Source organism: Carcharodon carcharias, chromosome 16 (genome assembly GCF_017639515.1).
Source record: "Carcharodon carcharias isolate sCarCar2 chromosome 16, sCarCar2.pri, whole genome shotgun sequence".
Lineage (NCBI taxonomy): Eukaryota > Metazoa > Chordata > Chondrichthyes > Lamniformes > Lamnidae > Carcharodon > Carcharodon carcharias.
This window is the reverse complement of record NC_054482.1, coordinates 64,722,456-64,746,830: the sequence shown is the minus strand read 5'-3', so window position 1 is coordinate 64,746,830 and position 24,375 is coordinate 64,722,456. Positions and strand designations below refer to the sequence as shown.

At 41.7% G+C, this 24,375-nt stretch overlaps 1 protein-coding gene across 4 annotated transcripts in view; it reads left to right on the top strand.

The window, feature by feature from the left end:
• Positions 1–24,375, top strand: part of mysm1 (Myb-like, SWIRM and MPN domains 1) — a 110,450-nt gene that overhangs the window by 53,663 nt on the left and 32,412 nt on the right. For all 4 annotated transcript variants that reach the window (XR_005945522.1, XM_041208509.1, XM_041208508.1 and 1 more), the window contains exons 10-16: positions 3,654–3,760; positions 10,438–10,515; positions 13,533–13,621; positions 14,873–14,927; positions 15,035–15,085; positions 18,374–18,448; positions 18,793–18,981. Coding sequence is in view for 3 of the 4 variants with exons in the window: in XM_041208509.1 (XP_041064443.1) it covers positions 3,654–3,760; positions 10,438–10,515; positions 13,533–13,621; positions 14,873–14,927; positions 15,035–15,085; positions 18,374–18,448; positions 18,793–18,981 (644 nt within the window). In the remaining variant the exon portion in view is untranslated. The remainder of the gene's footprint in view (positions 1–3,653; positions 3,761–10,437; positions 10,516–13,532; positions 13,622–14,872; positions 14,928–15,034; positions 15,086–18,373; positions 18,449–18,792; positions 18,982–24,375) is intronic.

The window sequence follows — 24,375 nt, the reverse complement described above, 5'->3', positions numbered from 1 at the left end:
ATTTCAGAGTCCATTATTAAAGATGAGATTTCAGAATACTTGGAAGTGCATGATAAAATAGGGCAAAGTCAGCATGGTTTCATCAAGGGGAGATCATGCCTGACAAATCTGTTAGAATTCTTTGAGGAGTTAACGAGTAGGTTAGACAAAGGAGAGCCAATGGATGTTATCTACTAGGACCTCCAGAAGGCTTTTGACAAGGTGCCGCACATGAGGCTGCTAAGTAAGATAAGAGCCCATGGTGTTAGAGGCAAGGTACTAGCATGGATAGAAGATTGGCTATCTGGCAGGAGGCAGAGAGTGGGGATAAGGGGGTCCTTCTCAGGATGGCGGCCAGTGACTAGTGGAGTTCCGCAGGGGTCAGTGTTGGGACCACAACTTTTCACTTTGTACATTAATGATGTAGATGAAGGAACTGAGGGCATTTGCTAAGTTTGCAGATGACACAAGGATAGCTGGCGGGACAGGTAGTATTGAGGAGGCGGGGAGATTGCAGAAGGATTTAGTCAGGTTAGGAGAATGGGCAAAAAAGTGGCAGATGGAATACAATGTGGGTAAGTGTGAGGTCATGCACTTTGGTAGGAAGAATAGAGGCATATTTTCTAAATGGGGAGAGAATTCAGAAATCTGGAATGCAAAGGGACTTGGGAGTTCTAGTCCAGGATTCTCTTAAGGTTAACATGCAGGTTGAGTCGGTAGTTAGGAAGGCAAGTGCAATGTTGGCATTTATTTCGAGAGGACTAGAATATAAAAGCAGGGATGTGATGCTGAAGCTTTATAAGGCTCTGGTCAGACCACATTTAGAATATTGTGAGTAATTTTGGGCACCGTATCTCAGGAAGAATGTGTTGGCCCTAGAGAGGGTCCAGAGGAGGTTCACGAGAATGATCCCAGGAATGAAAGGCTTAACATATGAGGAATGTTTGAGGACCGTGGGTCTATACTCGATGGAGTTTAGAAGGGTGAGGGGGGATCTGATTGAAACTTACAGAATACTGAAAGGCCTGGATAGAGTGGACGTGGGGAAGATGTTTCCATTAGTAGGAGAAACTAGGACCTGAGGGCACAGCCTCAGGAGTAAAGGGAAGACATTTTAGAACAGAGATGAGGAGAAACTTCTTTAGCCAGAGAGTGGTGAATCTATGGAATTCATTGCCACAGAAGGCTGTGGAGGCCAGGTCATTGAGTGTATTTAAGACCGAGATAGATATGTTCTTGATTGGTAAGGGGATCAAAGGTTATGGGGAGAAGGCGGGAGAATGGGGTTGAGAAACTTATCAGCCATGATTGAATGGCAGAGAAGATTCGATGGGCCGAATGGCCTAATTTCTGCTCCTATGTCTTATGGTCTTATTTCAATCCTAGCTTTCTTTTGATGAATCAAAGCCTCCAGACTAGCTGTCTACAACTTAATTAAATCCCACACAGATACACAAACTATCCAAACTCCACTTTTAACCTACTTTAATAATAAATCACAACAATATTATGAGAACTATTATACTTTTGTGACATCATTCTACTACTTGCAACCTCAAAAAATCCTAACAGATTTGTGAAACTCAATTTCCTTTTCATAAATCCACATTGCCTTTGCCTAGTCATATTATGATTTTCTAAATGCCCTGTTGTCACAACTCTTAATAGATTCTGGCATTTTCCCTACTACTGATGTAAAGCTAACCGGCCTTTCATAGTTCCTTTATTGCTTTCTTCTTGTTTTTTATCTGGTGGGGTTATGGTTGCTACCTTAAAAAAATTCTAGAATCTAGGACATTTTTGAAGATCAAAACCAATTCATCCACTATCTCTGTAGCCTCCTCTTTTTTAAATCCCAGGTGTAAGCCATCAGATCCAAAGAATTTGTTGTCTTTTAAAACCATCAATGCCTCCAGTACTATTTCTTTACTAATCCTGATATCTTTAAGTTCCTCATTTTCACTGGAATTGGTTGTTTGCCGATAAAGCCAGACAAAGTTCTTGGCTAATATCTCTTCCATTTCCTTATTCCCCATTTTAATTTCTCTCGTCTCTGCCTCTAACATACCCATGATTAATCTTGCTAACCTTTTCCTTTTTACCTGTCTATAGAGTTTTTATTATCTGTTTTTATGTCTTCAGCTCAGTTACTCTCATGCCCTATTTTCTCTTCATTAATTCCTTGGTCATCCTTTGCTTAATTTTAAAATCCTCCCAGTCCTCAGACTTAGTACTCTTTTTATATTTTTATATCATAAGCCTCTTCATTTAATTTAATACTATCTTTACCTTCTCATGTTAATCACAGTTGGGCCACTTTTCCTATGGGCTTTTATTTTTAAGGGAATATATATTATGAACTAATGTTTGTCATTGCCTATGTGCTCTCATATCTTTTATTCTATTTTCTCAAATAATTTAACCAACTTTACTTAACCCTAACTCTTATAGCTACATTATTTGCTTCGTTCAGATTTAAGACAGTTACTTTGCACTGAGCTGAATCCATCTCAGACTCCAAATAAAATGCTATCATATTTTGATCACTCATCCCTAGATTCTCCTTTACTATAATTTTACTAATTAACCCTGCCTCTTTGCACAATACTAGATCAAAAATAGCCTTCCCCCTAGTTGGTTGCATGACAAACTGATCCTGAAATCTATTTTGAATACGTTCCATGAACTCATCCTCCACACTACTACTGCAGATTTTATTTGAACAGTCCATATGAAGGCTGCATTTCCCATGATTACTGTATAATTATTTTGTGGATTGGGGAAGAATTTTTTAACTGGATATTTGATTATGTTATACTCTTGTCACCTAATTGCGCAGGTTAAAACTATTTGTTCTTGATATCTATTCCTCTCATCATGCCCTACCCCAAGGTATCAGCAGTTTAAGACTTGCTTCTGACACCAGTGAACCTCAGCTGGTACAGAATATCCTGATGAGTTGTATTGACGAAATATAGCACTTTTTAAATGATTAATAAACCAGAAAGTTATACAGAACAATTACTAAAAACTCAGTTACCAAAGTGTCATCAGATTTACGATCTTCATAGCTGACTGGAACCCATCTTAATTGCTCAGCAATTACTTCCATAAATATTTAGCTTTTTTTCTCAACAGTTTTCTTCACCAGTTTTTCTCCCTAATCCTTTTCACCTGAAAGCATTGTATCCTTGTTGGATAGGGTTCCATGGTAGATTAATACAAAGCCTATATAACTAGTATTCCTACATGGTACTTGACATTGAATAATGGTATGCTATTTGACCTTAGGAGCATCATAACTGTCATTCTCACTTAATATCCAACTTCAAGCATTCAGTAACAATCAGGAATTGGAATCTTGGCCAGCATTAATCCCTGTTGTCATTCATTGGTACTGAGCCCAAATGGGGGGTGGTTACTTAATTTTGATATTAGCACTTGAAAAATTATACAGCATTATAAGCTGATCCTAGCTGGTAGATGACAGATCATTTTGTCCACCGAATCCATAAAAATAGACCATAGGTTTGAAGCGGTAAACTTAAACACTAATGTTTGGTACATTGTCATTGAACTTTCAGACAAATCAAGATTTGAACTTAGTATTATAGCATTTCACTATATAGTTGATGGATTTTTGGTAAAGTTTACTTACTCTTTTGCTTCCACAGAACAGGCAGTATATCATCGACCGCGACCTGCAGACCGAACACGTAATAAAGAAGATGGAAAGGACAGCGTACAGACGTATTTGCTTGCTCAAAGATTACAGTCCATGGTAAGTTGAATATGCATAATAACTACAGGACAGCACTGCAGCTGCCTTTTATGCTGTAGTTTTTAAAATGTAATGACGTTCTAAAATATCTTTTCATAAAAATCATTGAATTTTACCACATATAAACCATTCAATTTATTGCACCCTTTCCCCATTTCTCCCCCCTCTGGCATTGTCCGTTTAGTGTTTGATAATTCCATGGTAAACTGGATGAATTAACCTGGTAAAAGTAAAGTGCAAAATGTAATTCATAAACAGTTAGGTAGGGACAGCATGGAGTAGTTGCCCTCTGACCCAAGGATTATGAGTTTGAACTTGAGTTGTGTTTTAACACGTCTGTAACTTGTTAGGTCTTTTCTGACCTGACCTGTTCCTGTGAAGACTAGAATTGTAGAAAATCAGAGACAGAAGGATGCCAATTGGTCCATTGTGTCAGTGGAAGCTCATCAATCGAAGCAACCTACACTAATTTAATTCCCCTGCAGTTTCCAACATACCCTCATACCCTTTACATTCTTCCTTTTTAAATAGTTATTCAATTAACTTTTATATTAAATCTTTGCCTCAATATTCAGATGTGGTCAAATATTCTATATTATATAAACATTCTCCATCAAAGTTATTTTTTCAAACATATGCCTTTGTTCTGATAACTCTGAGTCTGTATACCTTTGTTAATGATTCGCCAACCAATGGTTAAAAAAACTATTTTCCACCTAAAAACCAGCATAATTTTGAGAATATGTCTTAGATTTCATCCTTAATCTTCTCTATCGCTGTGAAAAGAGACTCAGGTTTCAAGCCATTTCTCATAACTAGTAACCATCTTTCCTATTTTTTCCTCTATGCAATGCCGTTTCAATAATGAAGTACCTAGAACTGCCCCATTACTACTGCTGTGGCCTAACAAATGTCTTGCACAAATTGAACCTTTTATATTAAGGGCCACTATGGATAAAGCCCAGAATCTACTTTTTAATGTTTTTTTTTCTACTTATCTTATGCCTTTTAAAGATCCCTCTAAGTGCAGTGCTGGATCTTCATCCTAAGGCCATACCGTTTAGGTTATACCTCCTCTCGGATTATTTTCTAGTCCCAGCTGGGCAGAATTATCTAATTGGATGTAGTCTTGATCTAGTGCCTCATAGTGGCCTGTTGTCTTGGCTGTCATGATCAGAAAGCCAGCTGGTAAAGGATGGAACTGGAGACAATCTTTACACATTTTTATGGGCATTTAATTATAGAGCTACACATAACCGGCATGCACTTTCTAACACAATAGCCACAATTTCAGTCTGTGTCTATTTATAGAGGCACAAGTGATTTTCCTTATTCTTTGATGGGATGTGAACATTGCTGACAAGACCAGCATTTGTTTCCCATCCCTAATTGCCCTTGAGAAGGTGGTGGTAAGCCGCCTTCTTGAACCACAGTCGTCTGTCTGGTAAAGGTGCACTCAGTGCTGTGAGGGCGGGAGTTCTAGTTTTTTAACCCAGCAACAGTGAAGAAACAGCTTTATAGTTCCAAGGCAGGATGGTGTGTGGCTTGGAGGGGAATCTGCAGGTGGTGGTGTTCTCTGCTGCCCTTGTCCTTCTAGGTGGTAGAGTTCATGTGTTAGAAGGCACTGCCAAAGGAGGCATGGTGAGTTTCCGCAGAGTGTCTTGTATATGCTAATCCCGTATCCGCTGCCTCCACAAGAACTAAAGTAGTTCAAACATTCTGGAATCTACTTTAGCTAAACATAGCCTATTGTCAGCAAGATAGATCTCACCCAAAAGTTTCACAGTCTGGAAGCATCATTCAAGCCACAGATGTATTTGTTTAGTTTCCATAATTGTCCTTCTGTATCTCCTGTCTCTTTGAGTGGTTTCAGAAACTCTTCTGTCTGAAAAGTATCACCTTGCAGAAATGTGTCAGTTGATTTACGCTCCCATGAATATGTGACCAAAAGAGCTGAAAAGATTTTCAAGATGACTTTTCCAGCAATGGGAGAATCCAGTCTAATATCTGTATCATCCAGTCAATTTTTGTAATTCCTAATGACTGGCCTCACTTTAGCCTTATAAATCCTATCTGCAAGGACTCCTCCATTACAAATCCACCTATGTGGCAAACCTGCTTGCTCCTTATCTGATACTTTAGAATACCTTCTCAAGGGCAATGAGGGATGGCCTAGTCAGCAACGCCCACATTCCATGAATGAAGAAGTAAAACAATACTCCAAACTCTCTCCAACTATCTAATTCGCTTTGTTTTGCTTCTCCTATTAGTTTGTTTGTTGGCAGTCACCAAAACGTAATGATCATAAGGAATTCTGCTTCTAGTTCTATTCGGAGACTGTACTGTAGTCTTTATTTCGTTGTCTAATCTATTCAAGCTATAGCTGCTATTTTATGTCCTGTTGCAGTTGATTGGTATCATCCTCACTGTTTGCCACACCTCCAAGTTTGGAATAATCACATTTTGAAATTTTACTCTGCAGTACAATATCCAAATAATTTATAGATATCAAGAAAAGCGATGGTCTTAGTATTAACCCTTGGTGAACACCACTGGCTACATCCTCCAGTTTGAAAAACAACCATTTACTTATCGTTTCCTATCCTTAAGATTATTTCCTCCCCTTCCTTTACCTTAATTCTAACACTATCCCAATTGATATTCAGGTAATTAAAGTACCCCAATACACCCCCTCCCCACCCCTCATTATAGCTCTTGCACGTCTCTGTGATTTCCCTGCAGGTTTACTCATCTATCCCTCACTATTTGGAGGCATATAGAATACAGCCAGTAACTTGAACAAACCCTTTTTGCTCTAACCAAATGGATTCTATTAATGCCCCTTCAAGGACATCCTCCCTTTCCAACACCATGATGTCTTCCCTAATCAGAACTGTTACCCACCTCCCTTTTTCCTTCAACACCCTTCCTGAGCACTTTGTGTCCTTGAATAGTAAGTGCCCAGTCATCACTATTTTAAGCCATATTCTGTTATTGCCACTACACCATGTTCCCAGACAACTATTAGTGCTTGTAGCTCGCCAACCTTATTCGCTACATTGTGTACGTTTATATAAATGCATCCTAAATCTGTCTTTGTACCCCTCTTAGTCCTTCTTAGTCTAACCCTGTCTAATTGATAGGAACTATATCCATCAACCATCTGGAGTGAATTTCTTGCATGAACTGCCCACACTAAGATGATTGTCAACTTACAGTCTGGTTGATTAGCTAAAATTTTATCACGGTATTTCACCAATCACCGCATGATGCCCTTCACAGGATCCATTGCTAAAAGGACTGTAAACTGGGGTATTTCAGGACCATGATGTTCATATTTTCACACATGGCTCTGAATTTGCCATTGGCATATTTTCCTCCGTTATCAGTCAGAAACATTGCTCGTGCTCATATCTGTTCCCTAGTTGTTTCTCTATGATTTTATCTATAATACCCTTTTTTATCCCCACTAAGTATTTCGATAGAAAGAAATTACATTTAGTCACAAGGTATTCAAAATGTAGAATGAAAATATTTCTGTATTGTAATGGGGAGGCGATGGTGTAGTGGTATTATCATTGGGCTAGTAATCCAGAGACCAGTGTTATGTTTGGGGGACCCGGGTTTGAATTCCACCATGGCAGATGAATTTGAATTTTTTTTTAACTCTGGAATTAAAAGTTTAATGCTTACCATGTAAAAACCCATCTGGGTTCTCCAATGTCCTTTAGAGTAGAAAATCTGCCATCCTTACCTGGTCTGGCCTACATGTGGCTCCAGATCCACAGTAATGTGGTTGGCTCTTAAATACCCTCTGAACAAGAGTAATTAGGGATGGCCAATAAATGATGGCCTAGCCAGCGACACCCAAATCCCATGAATGAGCTTTTAAAAAATTGTTCCATACCTTCATATTTATGGCAACTACCTTATTACTTAGTGACCTCAGTGTGTTGTCATATTGAAGCAGGTTGTGTCCATTTGCAGCAAGATCTGGACAATATTAAGGCTTGGGCAGATAAGTTGCAAATAACATTCACACCACACAGTCGATGACCATCTCCAGCAAGAGAGGCATCTAACCATCGACATCTTGGGAGTTACCATTGACCAGTAACTGAACTAGACCAGCCATATGAAAATTGTAACTACATGAGCATGTCAGAGGCTGGGAATTGTGCAGAGAGTAACTCACCTCCCAAAGCCTGTCCATCACCTACAAGTTACCAGTCAGCAGCTTGATGGAATACTCTCCACTTGCCTGCATGAGTCCAGCTTCAACAACACTCAAGAAACTTGACGCCATCCAGGCCAAAGCAGCCCACTCGATTGGCACCCATTCACCACTTTAAACATTTACTCCCTCCACCACTGATGCACAATGTCAGCAATGTGTACCATCTACAAGATGCACTACAGCAACTCACCAAGGCTCCTTCGAAAACACCTTCCAAACCCGCGACCTCTACCACCAAGAAGGACAGGGCAGGAGATGCATGGGAACTCCACCAGCAGGTTCCCCTCCAAGCTGCACACTATCCTGACTTAGAACTATAATCAGAGTTCCTTCACTGTTGCTGGGTCAAAAGACTGGTACTCACTTCCTATTAGCACTGAGGATGTACCACAAGGACTGCAGCAGTTCAAGGAAGCGGCTCACCACCATCTTCTCAAGGGGAATTAGAGGTGGGCAATAAATGCTAGCCTAGCCAGCTACGCCCACATCCCGCGAATGAATAAATAAAACAAAATGAAAACAAGTTGTACTTTTAAATTCCTTAACCCTGTGATGGTCCTCACTACTCGGTGAATCAAGGTAACATCTTAGCCAGTTTTACCACATACTGTTTGAAGTGTAAGCACTATCTAGTACTGCACAGTTAAAGGAGTCCTAGACTAACGCATTAATCACAGGATTAAAACTCCTTGTAACCTGTATAATTTATTAAAAATGCATCGTTATCTTCCTCAATTCTCTTCATCATGTGTCATTTCGAAGACCTTGCCCCTTCACTTTGCATAATGAATTTTTTAAGTTACATGTGAAACACCTATTAACTATTCCTTGGACATTCTAAGGATTCATTCACCTATTATTGCTGTTCCAATTTTGTTTTCTGCTCTAGTATCCCAGGTCTGCATATCTGTAATTCTTTAATTTAAATTAATGCCTGCATGCAGTATCTGGACTATTTCAAAATCTGAACTCATGGAGTCCTCTAAACTTTGTGTCATCATGAAGGCTGTAGAAAATGACTGTTTCCCCATTTTTTTTTCAAGGCAGCAGACATCTGATTCAACAGTGTCAACAGATTCAACAGTGGTTAAGAAGTCATATGGGATACTTGCCTTTATTAACTGAGGCATAGAATATAAGAGCAGGGAGCTTATGCTGGAACTGTATAAAACACTGGTTAGGCCACAGCTAGAATATTGCGTGCAGTTCTGGAATCCACATTATTGGAAGGATGTGATTGCACTAGAGAGAGTACAGAGGAGACTTACCAGGATGTTGCTTGGGCTGGAGAGTTTTAGTTATGAGGAGAGATTGGATAGACTGGGGTTATTTTCCCTGGAGCAGAGGAGATTGAGGGGAGACATGATTGAGGTGTATAAAATATGGAGGGGCATAGATAGGGTAGACAGGAGGGAACTTTTCCCCTTGGTGGAGGGACCAATAACCAGGGGGTATAGATTTAAGGTAAGGGGCAGGAGGTTTAGAGGGGATGTGAGGAAGAATTTTTTTCACCCAGAGGGTGGTAGGAATTTGGAATTCACTGGCTGAAAGGATGGTAGAGGCAGAAACTCTCATAACATTTAAGAAGTATTTGGATGTGCACTTGTAATGCTTTGGCATGCAAGGCTTTGGGCCTAGTGCTGGAAAATGGGATTAGAATAGTTAGGTACTTGTTTGACCGAAGGGCCTTTTTCTGTGCTGCAGACCTCTATGATTCTATGATCAGAGTCTCCCTCCCAGAGAATGGAGTATCTGTTAGAACCAGTAGCCTGTTCACATGAAACACCGTTGCACAGTCCAGAAATGTAAGTGCTAGTATTGATCCAGGGACCCCCAAATTGAATTTTGCCAATCCTTTATACAATCTGGTAAAGTCCATGATATGTTCCTCCAAGGAATGACCATCTGTTTGCTAAAATCTGACCATGCTAGAGATGAATCATACCCTGGCAATTTACACTTGCTGTCTGCTATTTTCCTCATTGGCCAGTAGGATTTCAGTTTTCTGTCTGAATTTTTTTCCTAGTTTCCAACCTTTAGGAAAAGATGATTACCTAAAGGTAATGTTATATTGCAGCAAGCTAGTTGGTGGAGGATAAAACTGGAGCCAATCTTTACACATTTTTATCAGTATTTAATTACTGAGTTGCACATAGCCAGCATACACTTCCTAACTCAACAAGCACATTTTCAGTCTGCCCATTTATAAGGGCAAAATTAATCCCCAGTTAATGCCCACCACTTGCATGCAGCTAAACACAATTAATATACAGTTGGCCTCAGCTAAAGGAGAAAGGTTACTGTGGAGATTAAAATCATAGTTCTGGGAAAGTACATACTTAGCCTTGAACCATCAGCATTTTTTTTGCAAATGATTGTTATTTGCATAGGTAATGCTTTTGCTATCACTTTATCCACTGCCAACTCTTATTTTTTATAGCGTACCAGAAGACGACGTGTGCGAGATCCTTGGGGAAACTGGCGTGATGCAAAGGATCTGGAGGGGCAAACATTTGAGGTATTCAGATAGAAAATAACAGCTTTAATGTCTTAAAAGAAATTCCACCGGCAATGGTGGTACACTGTTGCATTAGCCTGTTAGTTATTTACAATGTACTGAAACTATACAAAATGGAAAAATAAGTTTATTTGTCATAACTGCAATTTGAATGAAGTAATGAGCTAGTCCAAAGCAAGTATCCAAATCTAAATAAAAGTTTAGAGAAAATGTATTTAGTATTTAAAACAGAGAATTGTGGCGGAAAATCAGGCAATGAACTTGAGGAGGACACACTATCAGCATTCCTGTGTTAGGAACTAGAGTTAGTTTTAATAAGTTATATGTATATTTGTGTGCGTTAGGAACAAGATATAGCTTTAAGTTTAATTTATATTTTTCTTTTTGTGGGTTAAAAGGCTGAAACCTGGGCCTAGTTTAATTTAGAATGATGCCTTCAAATCTGTGGGTTTGTTTGTATACCTGCATTTTAATGAGGTTTTACGACCCTTGAAGTGGTTTAGGGAAGTTAAAACAGGGTAGAAAAACTGGGCTATTGCCTAGCAACAGGAGACCCACACAGAGAGACAAAGAAACAAAAAGCAGTTTGAAATCAGTTGGTGATTATGCTCCAAGGTAAAGAGAGCAGTTTAAGTCTTTCTGTAGCTGGACATACTAACAGATTGCTGAGGAAAATAGGCCTAAGAATCTTAGATGATTAGCTCTGAAGTTAAAGTAACAGTGAATGTCGAGTGAGTTCTGGATTTCAAAGCAGATACCTAGTTGTCAGCAGTCTGCTGGGAGAAGGAGCAGGTCTTAAAGAAAAAGTAGAAAGGTCCCAAGAAGTCTTTTACATTAAGTTAAAGGACAAAGACAGGAATCTGGGACTGTTCAGTGAAATTAAAGTAAGGAGCAGTGGAAAAGTCTCCGCATCAAAGAGAGAAAGCTGCGGGCGCAGAACCAGGGCAAAGTGGGCTTGGGAGAAGCCAGAACATCTGAGGAGACAGCCAAAGATTGGTGACTCCTTACTATGGGCATGTGACGCAGTGGTATTCTGTTGGCATGGCTGAGTATCTGGGAGAGAGTGCATGGAAGTCAAAGCTTGAATGCACATGGCAATCCAAGGGAGAGGAACATCAAAAGGAGAGCTCAAAACGCTGGAGATGGACCCTTGTGGAAAGCGTCCAAGAGAAAGCGTCGTTTGAGAGAAGATTTCAAAGCAGGTTCTTCGAGAGTGGATATTGGAAACCCTGGTATAAAAGACAGAGTTCAGTGAGGCTCACAGTGTGATAAGCATCTGGGGAGAGTTGATGAGAGATCCATAACGTCTATTTGGGGCAGCATCTGTCACTTGGTTTCATGGTGTGGTGTGTCTGACCATAGTTCGCCTATTGGTTTACATGGACTGTGTACTTACTGTGAACATTGGAATATAAGATAGCTTTTGTAACTTGTGTTATCCTTACAAATCTGTATGTATCCGTAAAGGTATAATTGTGGGTGAAGGAGTATTATAATATTGTTCATCTTTTTTTGTTTAATAAATGTTTTATTCTTTTGTTGAAAGTTCATCAGCTGACTCCTGTTACCCTTCAGTAGCCACTCTCCACGTTTTTAAACAAAAAATAAAAGTTAGGATCTATCAAGCTGGGTTCCACCCTGGGACCTGACTTGTCCAGTCGTAATACCAGCTGGGATCATGACACCTGTTACAAAATGGGATCTGCTATGGATAACTTCTCAGGTCCACTGCCATCAGTTTCTCCTGTAAACAGGTTGACATCTTATTTTTATCAAAGTTGACTTAAAAAGTTACAACCAGAAACACTAACACTTGTTTCTTCAGTTCTTTATCAGTGAAACTTCTTGTTACAGGGTTAAGCTGTTTGCTGATGTTTCTATGGTGTTAAAAGCCGTTTACAATTCCTCTGAAATGGAGCAGCCAATACCTGCCCACAGCAAGACTTAGATAATATGTAGGCTTGGGCTGAGAAGTAGAAATTGCAGTTGATGTCTTTGATTTCTTTATGCAATCTCAGGTGATTTAGGAATGTAAAAAATGTCTTCTGCAGCATAGTGAGAGGCAAAATTTTTCAAAGTTTTCATTTGGCAAGGGTAGAACTGCCTCTTTTCACATTTGTTTTCTTCTCTTTTTCATTGTACACAATGTCTACAGCCAAACAGTCAGTTTTCTCCATTAGTACATGCAATGAAAATTGCTTAGCTGATGGTTCCTCCTATTTTAGCTTCCTTTTCTGTGCAACTGTTCAACACTTTCCCTATTAACCCAATCAAGGCCCGAGTGGAGGACATTCAGGTCAGTGACTCATTCGTTGTCAAAATGTGGTCTGTGAGGGTCCTCTAGGTGGTTCACAGGTTGGTCCAAAACGCAAGTTACTGATTTGCAACACCATAGCAATATAAAAGGACAGAGCCCTCATCCTTACCACTCGTGACACCTTCATACAACCCGACTGGCTTCCGCATATGCAGAATGCATCGTCACTAGTGTGAGCAACAGTCGTCTTATAGGCATGATTTATGTTGCCGTTAATTTTGTTTGATTAATATAGATGTATTAACTTCTCAAGATTATCGTGGTAATTTTATAACAGATGAGAATGTTTCAAATGAATCTATTCTCTTGCTTTATTAATATTTGTAATATGAAAATGTCCAAACTTTTGTTTCTGGCATGAATTAATAATTTACTTGTGATATTTAATTTTCAAAAATTAAAATACATAGTTATTACATTTAGTAGCAAAAAAAGTGAAATACTGAAGTTCCCTTTAATTATGATAAGTATTTTAAGGGTGGCAAGCGTAAGTGGGTGAGGTAGGACCACTAGGTGGTCTGCAGGGTCTTTTACCCTGCCTAAGTGGTCCACGGATGAAAACATTTGAGAACAATTACTTGTCTTCCCACATCTTGCCCATTGGTGTTTGCAGTTCCTCGTTAGGCTACCTGTCAGATTATTAACTTCGAACCTCAGCTAATATCACTGGATAATTTGACATTTTTTTGTGAATTTTTAGCATCTCACTGCAGAAGAACTGGCTAGGAGGCATGAGGAAGAGTTGAATAAACCTCCAAAGCCAGCAAGAGGCCCTCGGCAGCCAAAGAGGTATAAACTCTTCACGAACTATTGTGGCATGTTTATTTTTAAAATTGCAACATTGATTTGAGAAAACCCGATCATAATATTTTCTTTTTACGTTTTAAGTTTGTCTAATGAGTTCTATCTGTGTAAATGGGCAGGGATGTGGCACATCTTAAGGTTATTCTTAATTAGCTATTTGTGTTGCCAATTGTAAAGGATAACAGACACTCCATGTTTTTTCTAGGATATTTTTGCTACATTAACATTTTGAAGGCATGTAGATAAACATTTAACAAAATGCTTGAAATTATTTCTGATGTTTTCTTGTAATTTGGGAAGAAGATTTCTAGGGCTACGGGTAACTTTGTGGCTGGGATCCAATTCCTGTGGTCAATTAGGAAACTGTCAAATTAGACAATCATAGGTGTGATGGAGGTGGTTAAAAATTGAAAGGATTTTCCATTTTTAACCATAGCATACAACCACCTTTCTTAGGCACAAATCAAAGCTACATGCAGTCATAGCAAGTGCTATGTTTTTGTTTATGAACCAGCTTTATGTCAGTAAATTGTGGCTGTTTCTGTCCAAACACATGAAATAAAAAGTTAAATAATGGGACCACTTTTAATTCCATCCACCTGGTGGAAAGAGGAAAGCAGCAGAGTTAAAATTCTAGCAGTGAACTTGCAACCTTATTTCCCATCCACTGCCATGTTTTTCATGGTGTTTTCACGGGCAGTTGAGCTAAATTCTAGTGAATTCATGAAGTACATAAATAACTAACATCATTTTAACAATCTACAGGTGAAGCATCCATGGAAGATGCTCCACTCAGTAAAGCCTGACAGTGCAGCAGAAGATGACCAAAAAGTTACATGTTACTTTTGTTTTAATGGGCAAGAGAAGCAGGACTGTTCTTCTGGGTTGCACAAGAATAATGTGAGCTGTGGCATGGTAGTTGCCGCCCCAGTCTTCCCTTCACCCCAGGATCACAGCACCCTCTCCTCCACCCTTGGAATCTACCTTTCTCCTGGCTTGGGGTCATTAAACTGCATCAGGATGGCCATTCACAGTGTGCAAGTTTACATATTTATGTTAATGAGGCCCAGCCCTTGTAATGGGAGATGGCTGGATCTTCAGAATCTTTTTAAAGCAGTGCAACCACAAACTGCTGAGCAAATTCAGACCTTTATTTAAATGTTGCTTTTCTGCCCTCATTGTTGTTATGTTCATGCCTTCAGTGACCGATTATTTTGCTTCATTCTCTCTCCTTAGCTCTTTTGACCCTTTCCAGCTGATCCCATGCCACTGCTTCAGTGAAGAGAAACCGGTATGAGTCTTATCTGTCTTCTTCAGATAAAGCTGTTGCTTCCAGTTTGATGTGCCTCATTTTTAAAATTCTTGTGTACATGTTGGTAAATGGCATTTTCATTTCAGGAACCATTTCTAGTGAAGGTAGCTTCAGAGGCATTGCTGGTAATGGATATGGTAAGCAAAAAGATCAGTTATTTCTTTTTCATCTTGCAGCACATGTACACAGGGCTACTTGCAAAATTGTGTAACATTGGAATGGAAATTATATTGCCCAGAATAATAGTAGAATCTATTATTGCCGCAAGTGCTTAATAAGTACACCAGGCCTGAGGGTGTTAAAAATGTAAAATAAGATACAAATGTTATTATCCTAAAATTCAGTGTAATGCAAAATAAGTTCCTCAAATCTTCATTTTTTTTTTAAGCTGCAATATCTATAAAAATGTTTTTAATGTGTTAAATGTCAGCCCATCTGCTGTAATTAGTGAATCACTCTCAACTCACACTCAATGTGCAAAATGTAATGTTTCTTTAGATAATGCATTTTGTGAAACAAACCAAAGTATGAAACTCTTAAAAGAAAGATTGTGTGTATATAAAGTGCATGGGAGTGAAGCTCAACCTGTCTAATATACATTAAGTAGCATGGTCCTCTCAGTAACACTTAAAGCATTTGTGCCAAATGTTGATGGTACCTGCGAGTAGATTGTTTTGTTGAATGTAGCAGAAGCTAGTGATTCTATTCTTAATAGAAGAGAATCAGCAAGACTGTCTAACAAAAGTCCTTAAAGAGACTATTTACGGTAAACTAATTCCGACTATAAGAGCTCACATGCTCAATCACCTCTGTTAGAGTTCAAAATGCACTCACTAAAATGGCAAGTTGATTTCAATGACAGATACTAAAATGCACAGTTCAGTTGAGTACGCTTTTAGCTGGTTAAAATCAAGGTGCATTGCTCCAGCATGCAATTGTTTCATCAAACAAGGCAGATGGGAAGCTAATGCAGAACAAATGTACATACAAAACACTTCAAATTACATAAATTGCATAATGAATGCCATTTGCACCAGAACTCGCTTGAATAGAACTGAATAGTCACTGTAATTCTCCCCATTACATTTTTCTTCCCGTGTTCTCCCTAGGTGGCTCTTAATGCCTGGGCAGCTAAGGTGAAAATCTACCCCTTGGTTTCTAATAATTAGTGTAACAACTTCACTTCTGAGAAAAAATCAAGTGATGGAAACAATTTTTCCCATCGCTTGGAAGATCTACTTAGCCCTAAAAGGGTTAAGTGTAATTTGGACTCCTAACTATTGAAAATAACACCAAAGTTATTTGCAATACAGTACAACTAGTAGGATTTTTCTTTTATTCAGTCTTCCATAAACAGGCATTTTTGGAGCGGTTTTCCTGAATGATAGTGGCCTAGGAAGTGCAGGGTTGTGTATGCAACTCTTCACATTACAAATTCCTAGACAAACCACTGGTCAGATCTCTGAGTTGTGTATGTTGGTCTGCAGTGTCTTTGATATATTAAGGCCCATTTATACCTGTGAATTACATTAATTTCAGTGGGTTAGAATGAAATTGCAAGTATGGAGCATAAAGGCATAGACCAGTTAGGCTGAATGGCCTATTTAGGTGCAGTAGACTCTTTCAAGCTGATTTATTGGGTGAAGGATTCTTAAGATGTACTTTGAGTCACAAAGTTATTCAGATAATGATGCAAACAGACATTCTGCAAATATAAATCAGATCAAATGCATGCAATATATATTATGTGAGCCTTCAAACATATGGGGCAGGATTTCTGGGTTGTCAGGTGGGCCCGGGAGTGGCCGGGAAATGGTCCACCGTCTGCGATCGGCCCCTGACCGCAATTTCACACTGACTGGCCAATTAACAGCCAATCAGTGTGTAACGTGCAATGAGAAGCTCAACGCTGTCGGGGTAGGAGCGGGAGGAGGGTGGATGCTAAGTCGGCGTGGGGGAATGTGCACTGAAAGCTCCTCAAAGGCAGAGAGCTGTCTCAGGGAGCTAAAAAAATATAAAACCATCAGATAAAGACTTATAAATGCAGAAAAAATATCCACACATCAGACTAACTTACCTAAACATGTGCATTATAAAAATTATAATTATAAAATTCTGCCATAACATTTTTAATTTTTCTTAATTTAATTAGGAACACCTCATCCCGCCCTTGGATGAAGTTTCCTGAAAAATGCAAAGGCCGCCTGGCCTATTCACCTGCCCGCCAACTGTAAGGTTGGACGGGCAGCGAAAAATCTCTGTTAATTAATACTTTATTGGCCTTAATAGGCCTCTTCATTGTCAGCTGGTGCGCTGCATGCCTGCTGACTGAAATATCGAGCTGTAAAATTCTGCCCATGTTATGCATTGTGCATTTTGTATTGAATCTTTTATGGGGTTTTAAAAATTAATTTTGTTACAATCTTGTAGCAAACCACCCACCCAGATGTTTTTTAAGCTTTGTTTTCTCCCTATTTAAAGTAATATTGAACTTAAGACAATACTGTGATTAACAACAAGTAATTAATTCTCCACACTATTCCCTTCCTATATCTCCCCAGAGATGTCACCAGTGGTTTGTCTATGAATTTGTAATGTGAGCATACATAAACCTACACTTACTAGGGCACTATAATTCAGGAAAACCTCTCCAAAAATGCCTGTTTATGGAAGAATGAATGCACACTAAATAAAAGAAAAAATCCTTCTGGTTTTACTATACATTTGCATTTATTATTCATCACTGGTACATTGGGCTGTGGTACCTGTCCTCGGTTAAGCTGGGAGCAATGTTAACAGTTTTAATGTGAGACTTCTGCCCCTTTCTCAGGGGGATGTCCTGCCTTTAGAGAGCTGCCAACCACGGGTGGTGGACACCACTGGCTGTCCCACCATGTGAAGAGTCCAGCTAAATCCTGGATTAGGAATCTCAGTGAGTTGGATGAGGTCTGGATTTGATAGGCTGAGATGGGTGGAGAATGGCCTTGGAGGAGTGGCTGCCTCTGATGAGCCCAGGTGGTCCTCAGAGGAAGTCCTCCCAACCCCCCCCACCCTTGCCTACCACCAGCCCATGCAACTAAAGCTGCTGAGCTTCCTTTATGGTGTGGGCCTTCTCCCGTAGCAGGTAAAATACAGGTGGCAGTAATATGAGGCCCTTAAGTGGCCATTGATTGGTTGCAAGGATGTCTATAGGTCCAAGAGTGGGGGGTACCGCCCAGTGCCCTCCCCCCTCATAAAATTTCAGACCGGTCAGGAGTGGATCGGTAGGCATGAAGAAGGCCACCTGCTCATGGGGAGTGTAAAATCCTGTCCTATATTTCTGCAGCCTGCTATAACCACAATACTATAGATGCATGGTAATTTGTTGAGTACATGAAGTTTCTGTGTGTTGTTAGAAATAATAATTTTATCTCCTTCATGTTTAGCATGCTCATGTGTCAATGGCAGAAGTGATTGGCCTGTTAGGTGGGCGGTATTCATCAGGAAATAAAGTATTAGAGGTAAATAAGATTTTGAGTTGATTTTAACTTCCCTGTTTACCCCTCCCTTTCCTTTCATTGCCAAGGAAATAAGTTAGGGTATTTAGATCCATTCTAATTTAGTGCATCATTTTAAAACAGATTTTTAAAAGACCATTAAAATTGGCAGAAGAGTTAATGCTTCGATTAAAAATCAAGTGATCAAATGTTGTGTGGCAAATGAATGAAAAACATTTAACTGATGGCTGAAATAGGAATGTTGAATTAACAGAGATTGTTAACAAAAGGAAAACTATACTGAAGACAAAGTTTTCTTGACGGCCTAGTGAAAAATGTCTAACTAAAAGATTATTTCCTGTTTACAGATCTGTGTCGCAGAGCCATGTAATAGCTTAAGCACAGGATTACAGTGTGAGATGGACCCAGTGTCACAAACGCAGGCTTCAGAAGCCCTAGCTGGCAGAGGATACAGCATTGTTGGATGGTACCATTCACATCCTGCATTTGATCCTGATCCATCCTTAAGGGACATTGACACCCAGGCTAAGTACCAGGTACAACTCAGCAAAGGTCCAGAATTTAAAAAGTACCACTACTGCCTCAAAGATTTAAAGAGAAACAATTTAAGTATATTTTTCATGTATGTTCAGACACTGGCTATGAAGACAATAATGCAATAAGTTCTCATTTATTCTTAGTGGGCATCATAATGCCACCTATGTTTCCTAGGCTTAGTAACTCTGTTCTAAAAGGAGAAGAAGCAATGATTAGGGTGTACTGAATTCACTAAATTGCAAAAATATCTGAGGGCAAAGTTTTCCCGTTGGCATGCGGGGGCACCCCCTGCACGCCAACGTGTAAAATGAAACACGATGACGTCAGGTGAGTGCCCCAACATCACCGCACACTATTGCGAGGGTGGGCGTGCGATGCTCTCCGATGCGCACCCGCCATTAATTAACAAGCCACTTGAGGCACCAATTGACGGCGTTTTTTCGGGGCCCGTGCGATCTTCAGGCCGTTGCACTCCTGCAATGGGCAAGCAGGTAGGACATGTTTGTATAAAGCTCATCCACAGGTGGGATAAGAGGGGTCAGTGGCATCACGAATGTGCTCAGTCAGATATTTAATTTGGAAAGTTACTCATACTTGCCTGTGTGAGCAGAAGTACTTCAAAACTTATACCAGCTACTTGGACAGCACTCACAACCTTGGGGGGCGGCGGGTGGGTGATGGCAGGGTGGGAGATGGCGGCCAGAGGGGTGGGTGGGGGGGTGGGGGAGGGGGGACACCACGTCGTGGGAGCTCAGGATCTCCGCCACCTCCTCCCAGGCCCGTTTGGTCATGTCGGGGGGAGGCCTACTCCTCCCGTCCCTGGGGTACGAGGGCCTCCCGTTGTGCTGCCACCTCCTTGAGGAGGGCAGCAAGGCAATCGTCTGAGAAACAAGGGACACAGAGCTCCTCTGCCCTAACCACCTGCAGGAGCACTTTTAAACAGGCCGCCGGGTCGCCATTGGTCCCCGCGTTCATTGCAGTCCCACTACTGTCTGCCCATCTCCTGCTGTCCTCGGGAGCTGTGTTTCACACTGGCCAGGCCTCATTTGGCCCGCCCTCGTAAAATGGTGGCCCGGAGCCAATTGCAAATGGTGATCAGGCCCGCCCCTGCTCCCGCATTGCCCACCCATCAGGTAGAAAATTCTGCCCTGAGTATATTTACCCATTCCATATTTTAATGACATAGTGGTAGAAACTCACCTCAGCCGGTGGTGTAAAATGGGCAATATCTGATCAGGTAATATGTATAATGGGTGGCTGATTTCATTGCTCGATTGCGCCACTGCCTGAAACTAATTTCTAGTCCACAGCATTTTTACGAATTACAGGTTAGCTTTTCAGGCATACTGTTCAGTTGTAAGAACAAATCTCAACATCCAATAATATTACTATGCAATGAGCTAATAAGGTATTCTGAAATGTGAGCAGAGTTGAAATCAATGCTAGTCTGTCCTTCTGCTCCATTAGGGAAATAGGCAATGCTGGATTTTTTAATGAAGTGAAGTTTGGGAAGTTGACATAATCACCTGTGCCATTCTGGTATTTCCTGCCAGATTTGAACAGTTGTATTATTTTTTGTAAATGGCAATATTACATTGATGTATTTGCACCTTACCAACACTGGGCTGAAGGGATCTTTAGTGAATAAAAAATCAAAGCAGGCTCCACATTAGAGATCACAATTTGAAACTTGCTTTAAGCATTGTTTAAAAGTTAGTGCAGGAGTACTTGGAATGACCCACATCAGTTTAATACAGTAAATGGAATACATAAGGGCACACAGTTCATTCAGCAATTATGTTTCAGCTAACAGGGAAAAAGATGCACACGGAAAGGAGGACCAAATTACGGACTTCTTTATGTCAAGTTCACCTTTAATGTCTAGCATTGCTATGGGCATTGGATGGGCTATTTAAATTTCACTAGAATGGAGAGCTTATGCAGTTGATCACTGCCACAATGTTTTTTTTAATGTTTTAAACTGCACCAGGCTTCTGAAGCCCACCAGAGGCATTTTCTGCACCTTTTCCAGCCATACTCTCAGGTGCAGGACCCGAAGCTTGCCAAAAATATTGAAATAATCCTGATTCCAGAAAATTGGCCATGCTCACAGAAACATCCTTCCAATAGGCATAACTCATACTCAGCTGCATTCCCACCATTAGTGGTCAAGCAGACATCTAGCTCCTCATGTCTGTTTGGTATTGTGTCTGATAAATCTTCTGTGATAGGTTATTTTCTATCTTGGGATGGCTTAAGCTTCAGATGTACAACAAGGTTGAGTTTCTAGTTTAGAGCATAGTGCACTATTTCCCACTGATTGTCCTGCACAAAATTACTTTGGGCAGGACTTTCAGGACGTCGGGCGGGCCCGGGAGTGGTCAGGAAACGGTCTGCTGTGCACGATTGGCCCCCAACCATGATTTGAAGTTGGCTGGCCAATTAACGCCAGCCAGTGTGAAAGGCACACTGAGAAGCTCAGCGCCGCCAGGGCGGGAGCGGGAGGAGTGTGAGTGCAAAAGTCTGCATATGCGCAGGGTAGCATGTGCTGAAAGCTCCCTGAAGGCAAGGAGCTGCCTCAGGGAGCTGAACAATTTTAAAATCAAGAAGATTTTTTAAATCTGAAAGAAATGCCCCGACATAGGACTCACTCACAATAACATAAACAGCAAAAATTCTGCCCCAAAAATATTTATTTATTTGTGGAAACCTCGTCCCACCCGTGGATGAGGTTTCCTAAAAAATCCAAAGGTTACCTGGCTGATTTGCCCATCCACCAGATGTAAGGTTGGACCGGCAGCAAAAAATAGCTTTTAATTAATGGCCTCAATAGGCCTCCTAATTTTTGGTGGCTGCACTGCCGACTCTTCGCGCATGCCCGCTGACCGAAATATCGCGCGAGTGCACAATGATGCCAGGATGCTCGCCCGACATCATCGCGTGCTATTTTATGCCCGATTGGGGTCGAGTGTGTGCCCGCCCGCGGGACGTAAAATCCTGCCCTTTGTAATGGTGGTTTCTATAATCCTTGGGTGGAATCATTGGCCACAGCGGCAGCTTTTCACACTGTATCGTCCCAAACCCACCACGTTAACTATGCATTCTTAGGAATCTTGTTGTTTCCATGGCGGGCAGGCTCTCATTCACCCGCCATGTCATCACCACACCACTTCAGCACGCTGGGCACCATGTTTAAAGTCCAGCCGTGCGCACACATCTCAGTGCCTCCAGCCCATGACTGCTGCAAAGAAGGTGTGGCCCTGAAAGGCATTAGGGCTGCAGTCCCCAGGTTCAATGACGCGCCCCTTCAGCGCCTTTTGGATTTTGGACGCAGTGGAGGCTCGCTGTGAAGGCCTCTGCCCCCACTCTGGCTGTAGGTTGGGCAGCAACCTTACTTGGAGGCGGTGGCAGCAGTGGTCAGTGCCAATGCCTTCAAAAGAGGGCAGCCACCCAATGCCACAAAAGGATGAATGATCTCCATTCCTCCAGGATAAGTCACTTTTCTCATCACTCTCAACTCTCACACTCACAAACCCATCACACATTCATAGGGATCTCACTCATTGCCGGTTCAAGGGATATCACCATTCACTATTTCACACACCATTCACGAGACCACTCACCACCCATACATGCCAGGCATACTTATCATCTGGCCTGGCAGGCATCCTGCTTACACTCTCTCCATCTCTATTCATGCAGGACAAACTGGCACCCAACAAGAGGGAGAAGTCACAGACCAGTGGAGGAGTGCCTGAAATCAAGGTCCTTATGGACTTGAAAACAGAGCCATCCAGCTGGCCGGTGAGGATCTGGACCATTCCTGTGCTGATGGTGAGGTCGGCGGCACTCTACCAAGTGAGGATCTAACAGGCAACACGTGCTGTGAGTGATGTGTCCTCTTTAACAGGCCACTGCCATGCACTAATTTTCTCCCCTTGCTTTCGCAGGCACATCTGGGAAACAGCCGAGGGAGTCTGACCCAGGGCCTCCAATCAAGCCCCAAAGAAACCTCAGAAGAGGAATCTGAAGGCATACTCCTTGAAGCCCTCTCACAGCGCTTATCCACACCCTCCACCAGCACAGAGACACACACCTCGGTGGGATCTAGCTTTACAGTAGCCTTGGGATCACAATCTGGTGAGCACTTTGCACTGCCTGATCCACAAGAGGTGGCGGCAGGAACTGCCCAGGTGTCCGGCACTCGGAGGACTGCTGGAGGCCAGAAATTTGCTGAATCCAAGTCAGACGACGAGCCTCTTAACTCCGTCATATCACAGTTGCTGGAGCTACAAAGGCAAGGTGGGAACATCAGGAAGGGATGTCCACTGCTCTCCTCAGATTGCAAGACACAAGGAGGAGTCCATCTGCCTTCAAGCTGAGGTGATAGCACCGGCATGCCAGTGCACTGAGGTCAACACTGGTAGGATGGTGGCTGCCATGGAGACATTGATTCCGGACATTGGTCCCGGACATTGGTCCTGCCCTGCTGCGCGGGCTGAACTCCATCGCTGACACATAGGTGGCCTGCAACAGTGCGTATGCGAGAGGGGTGCGGGGCAGCTCAATCTAACTCCAGCTACTCCTTTTCCTCAAGGAGTCAGCCAGGGGCCGTTGGGCACCCATAGCGGTGAGGATCAGCAGAAATGCAAGCCGAGGAAGGTACCACTGCCACACAGCAGGACCCTGAAAGCAGGCCAGGGCCCTCCGGGTCTCAGCTCGCTAGAGGACGCCTGCTAAGGTCATCACAGACAGGGCATAGCAGTCAGCATGCTGCCTCCACCTCCGCTGTGGATGGCTGGGGAGCACCAGGACGTAGCAGCAGCATTAGGAAGGTTAAAAAGATGTAGTTGCATAGCCTGGGCATGGGTGTTAATCACTGGTACAAATTGTTCACTATTGTCAATAAACTTCCAAGAATATATCCCTGCCTATGGCTCCTTGTTATGATGACTGGTGTTCATGTCACTCAGATGTGAAACCTTTCTACACAAGATAAAGGCAGGTGCCTCAGTCCAGGGCCTCTTGCCTGTGCTTTGTGCAGCCTTCAGACCAAAGTGATGGTCCGGCCTCTCACTCTCTGGAGCCATTACTGATGCCTGCACCTCGAAGGTGCTTGTCATCGCTGCCAGAATGTAGTGGGCAGGCATCACAGAGTACCGTAATTCTCTCTGTATGCTCTCAGCACCTTTAAGGTGGGCTGCCCCCATCTCTTTATCTGTGACCACTGATGCTGTGTTCCTGAAGGGGTTAGGTGCGGAAGGCAGACAATGGATCAGATGCTTTTAATGTTTCATGGCTGCGTCTCTATGATATAACCCTGAGCATAAAGCGCAAGCGAGCTGCCCTTGGCCAGACAGGAGTCAAATGTTCTCCGAGGCTATGTGAAGATC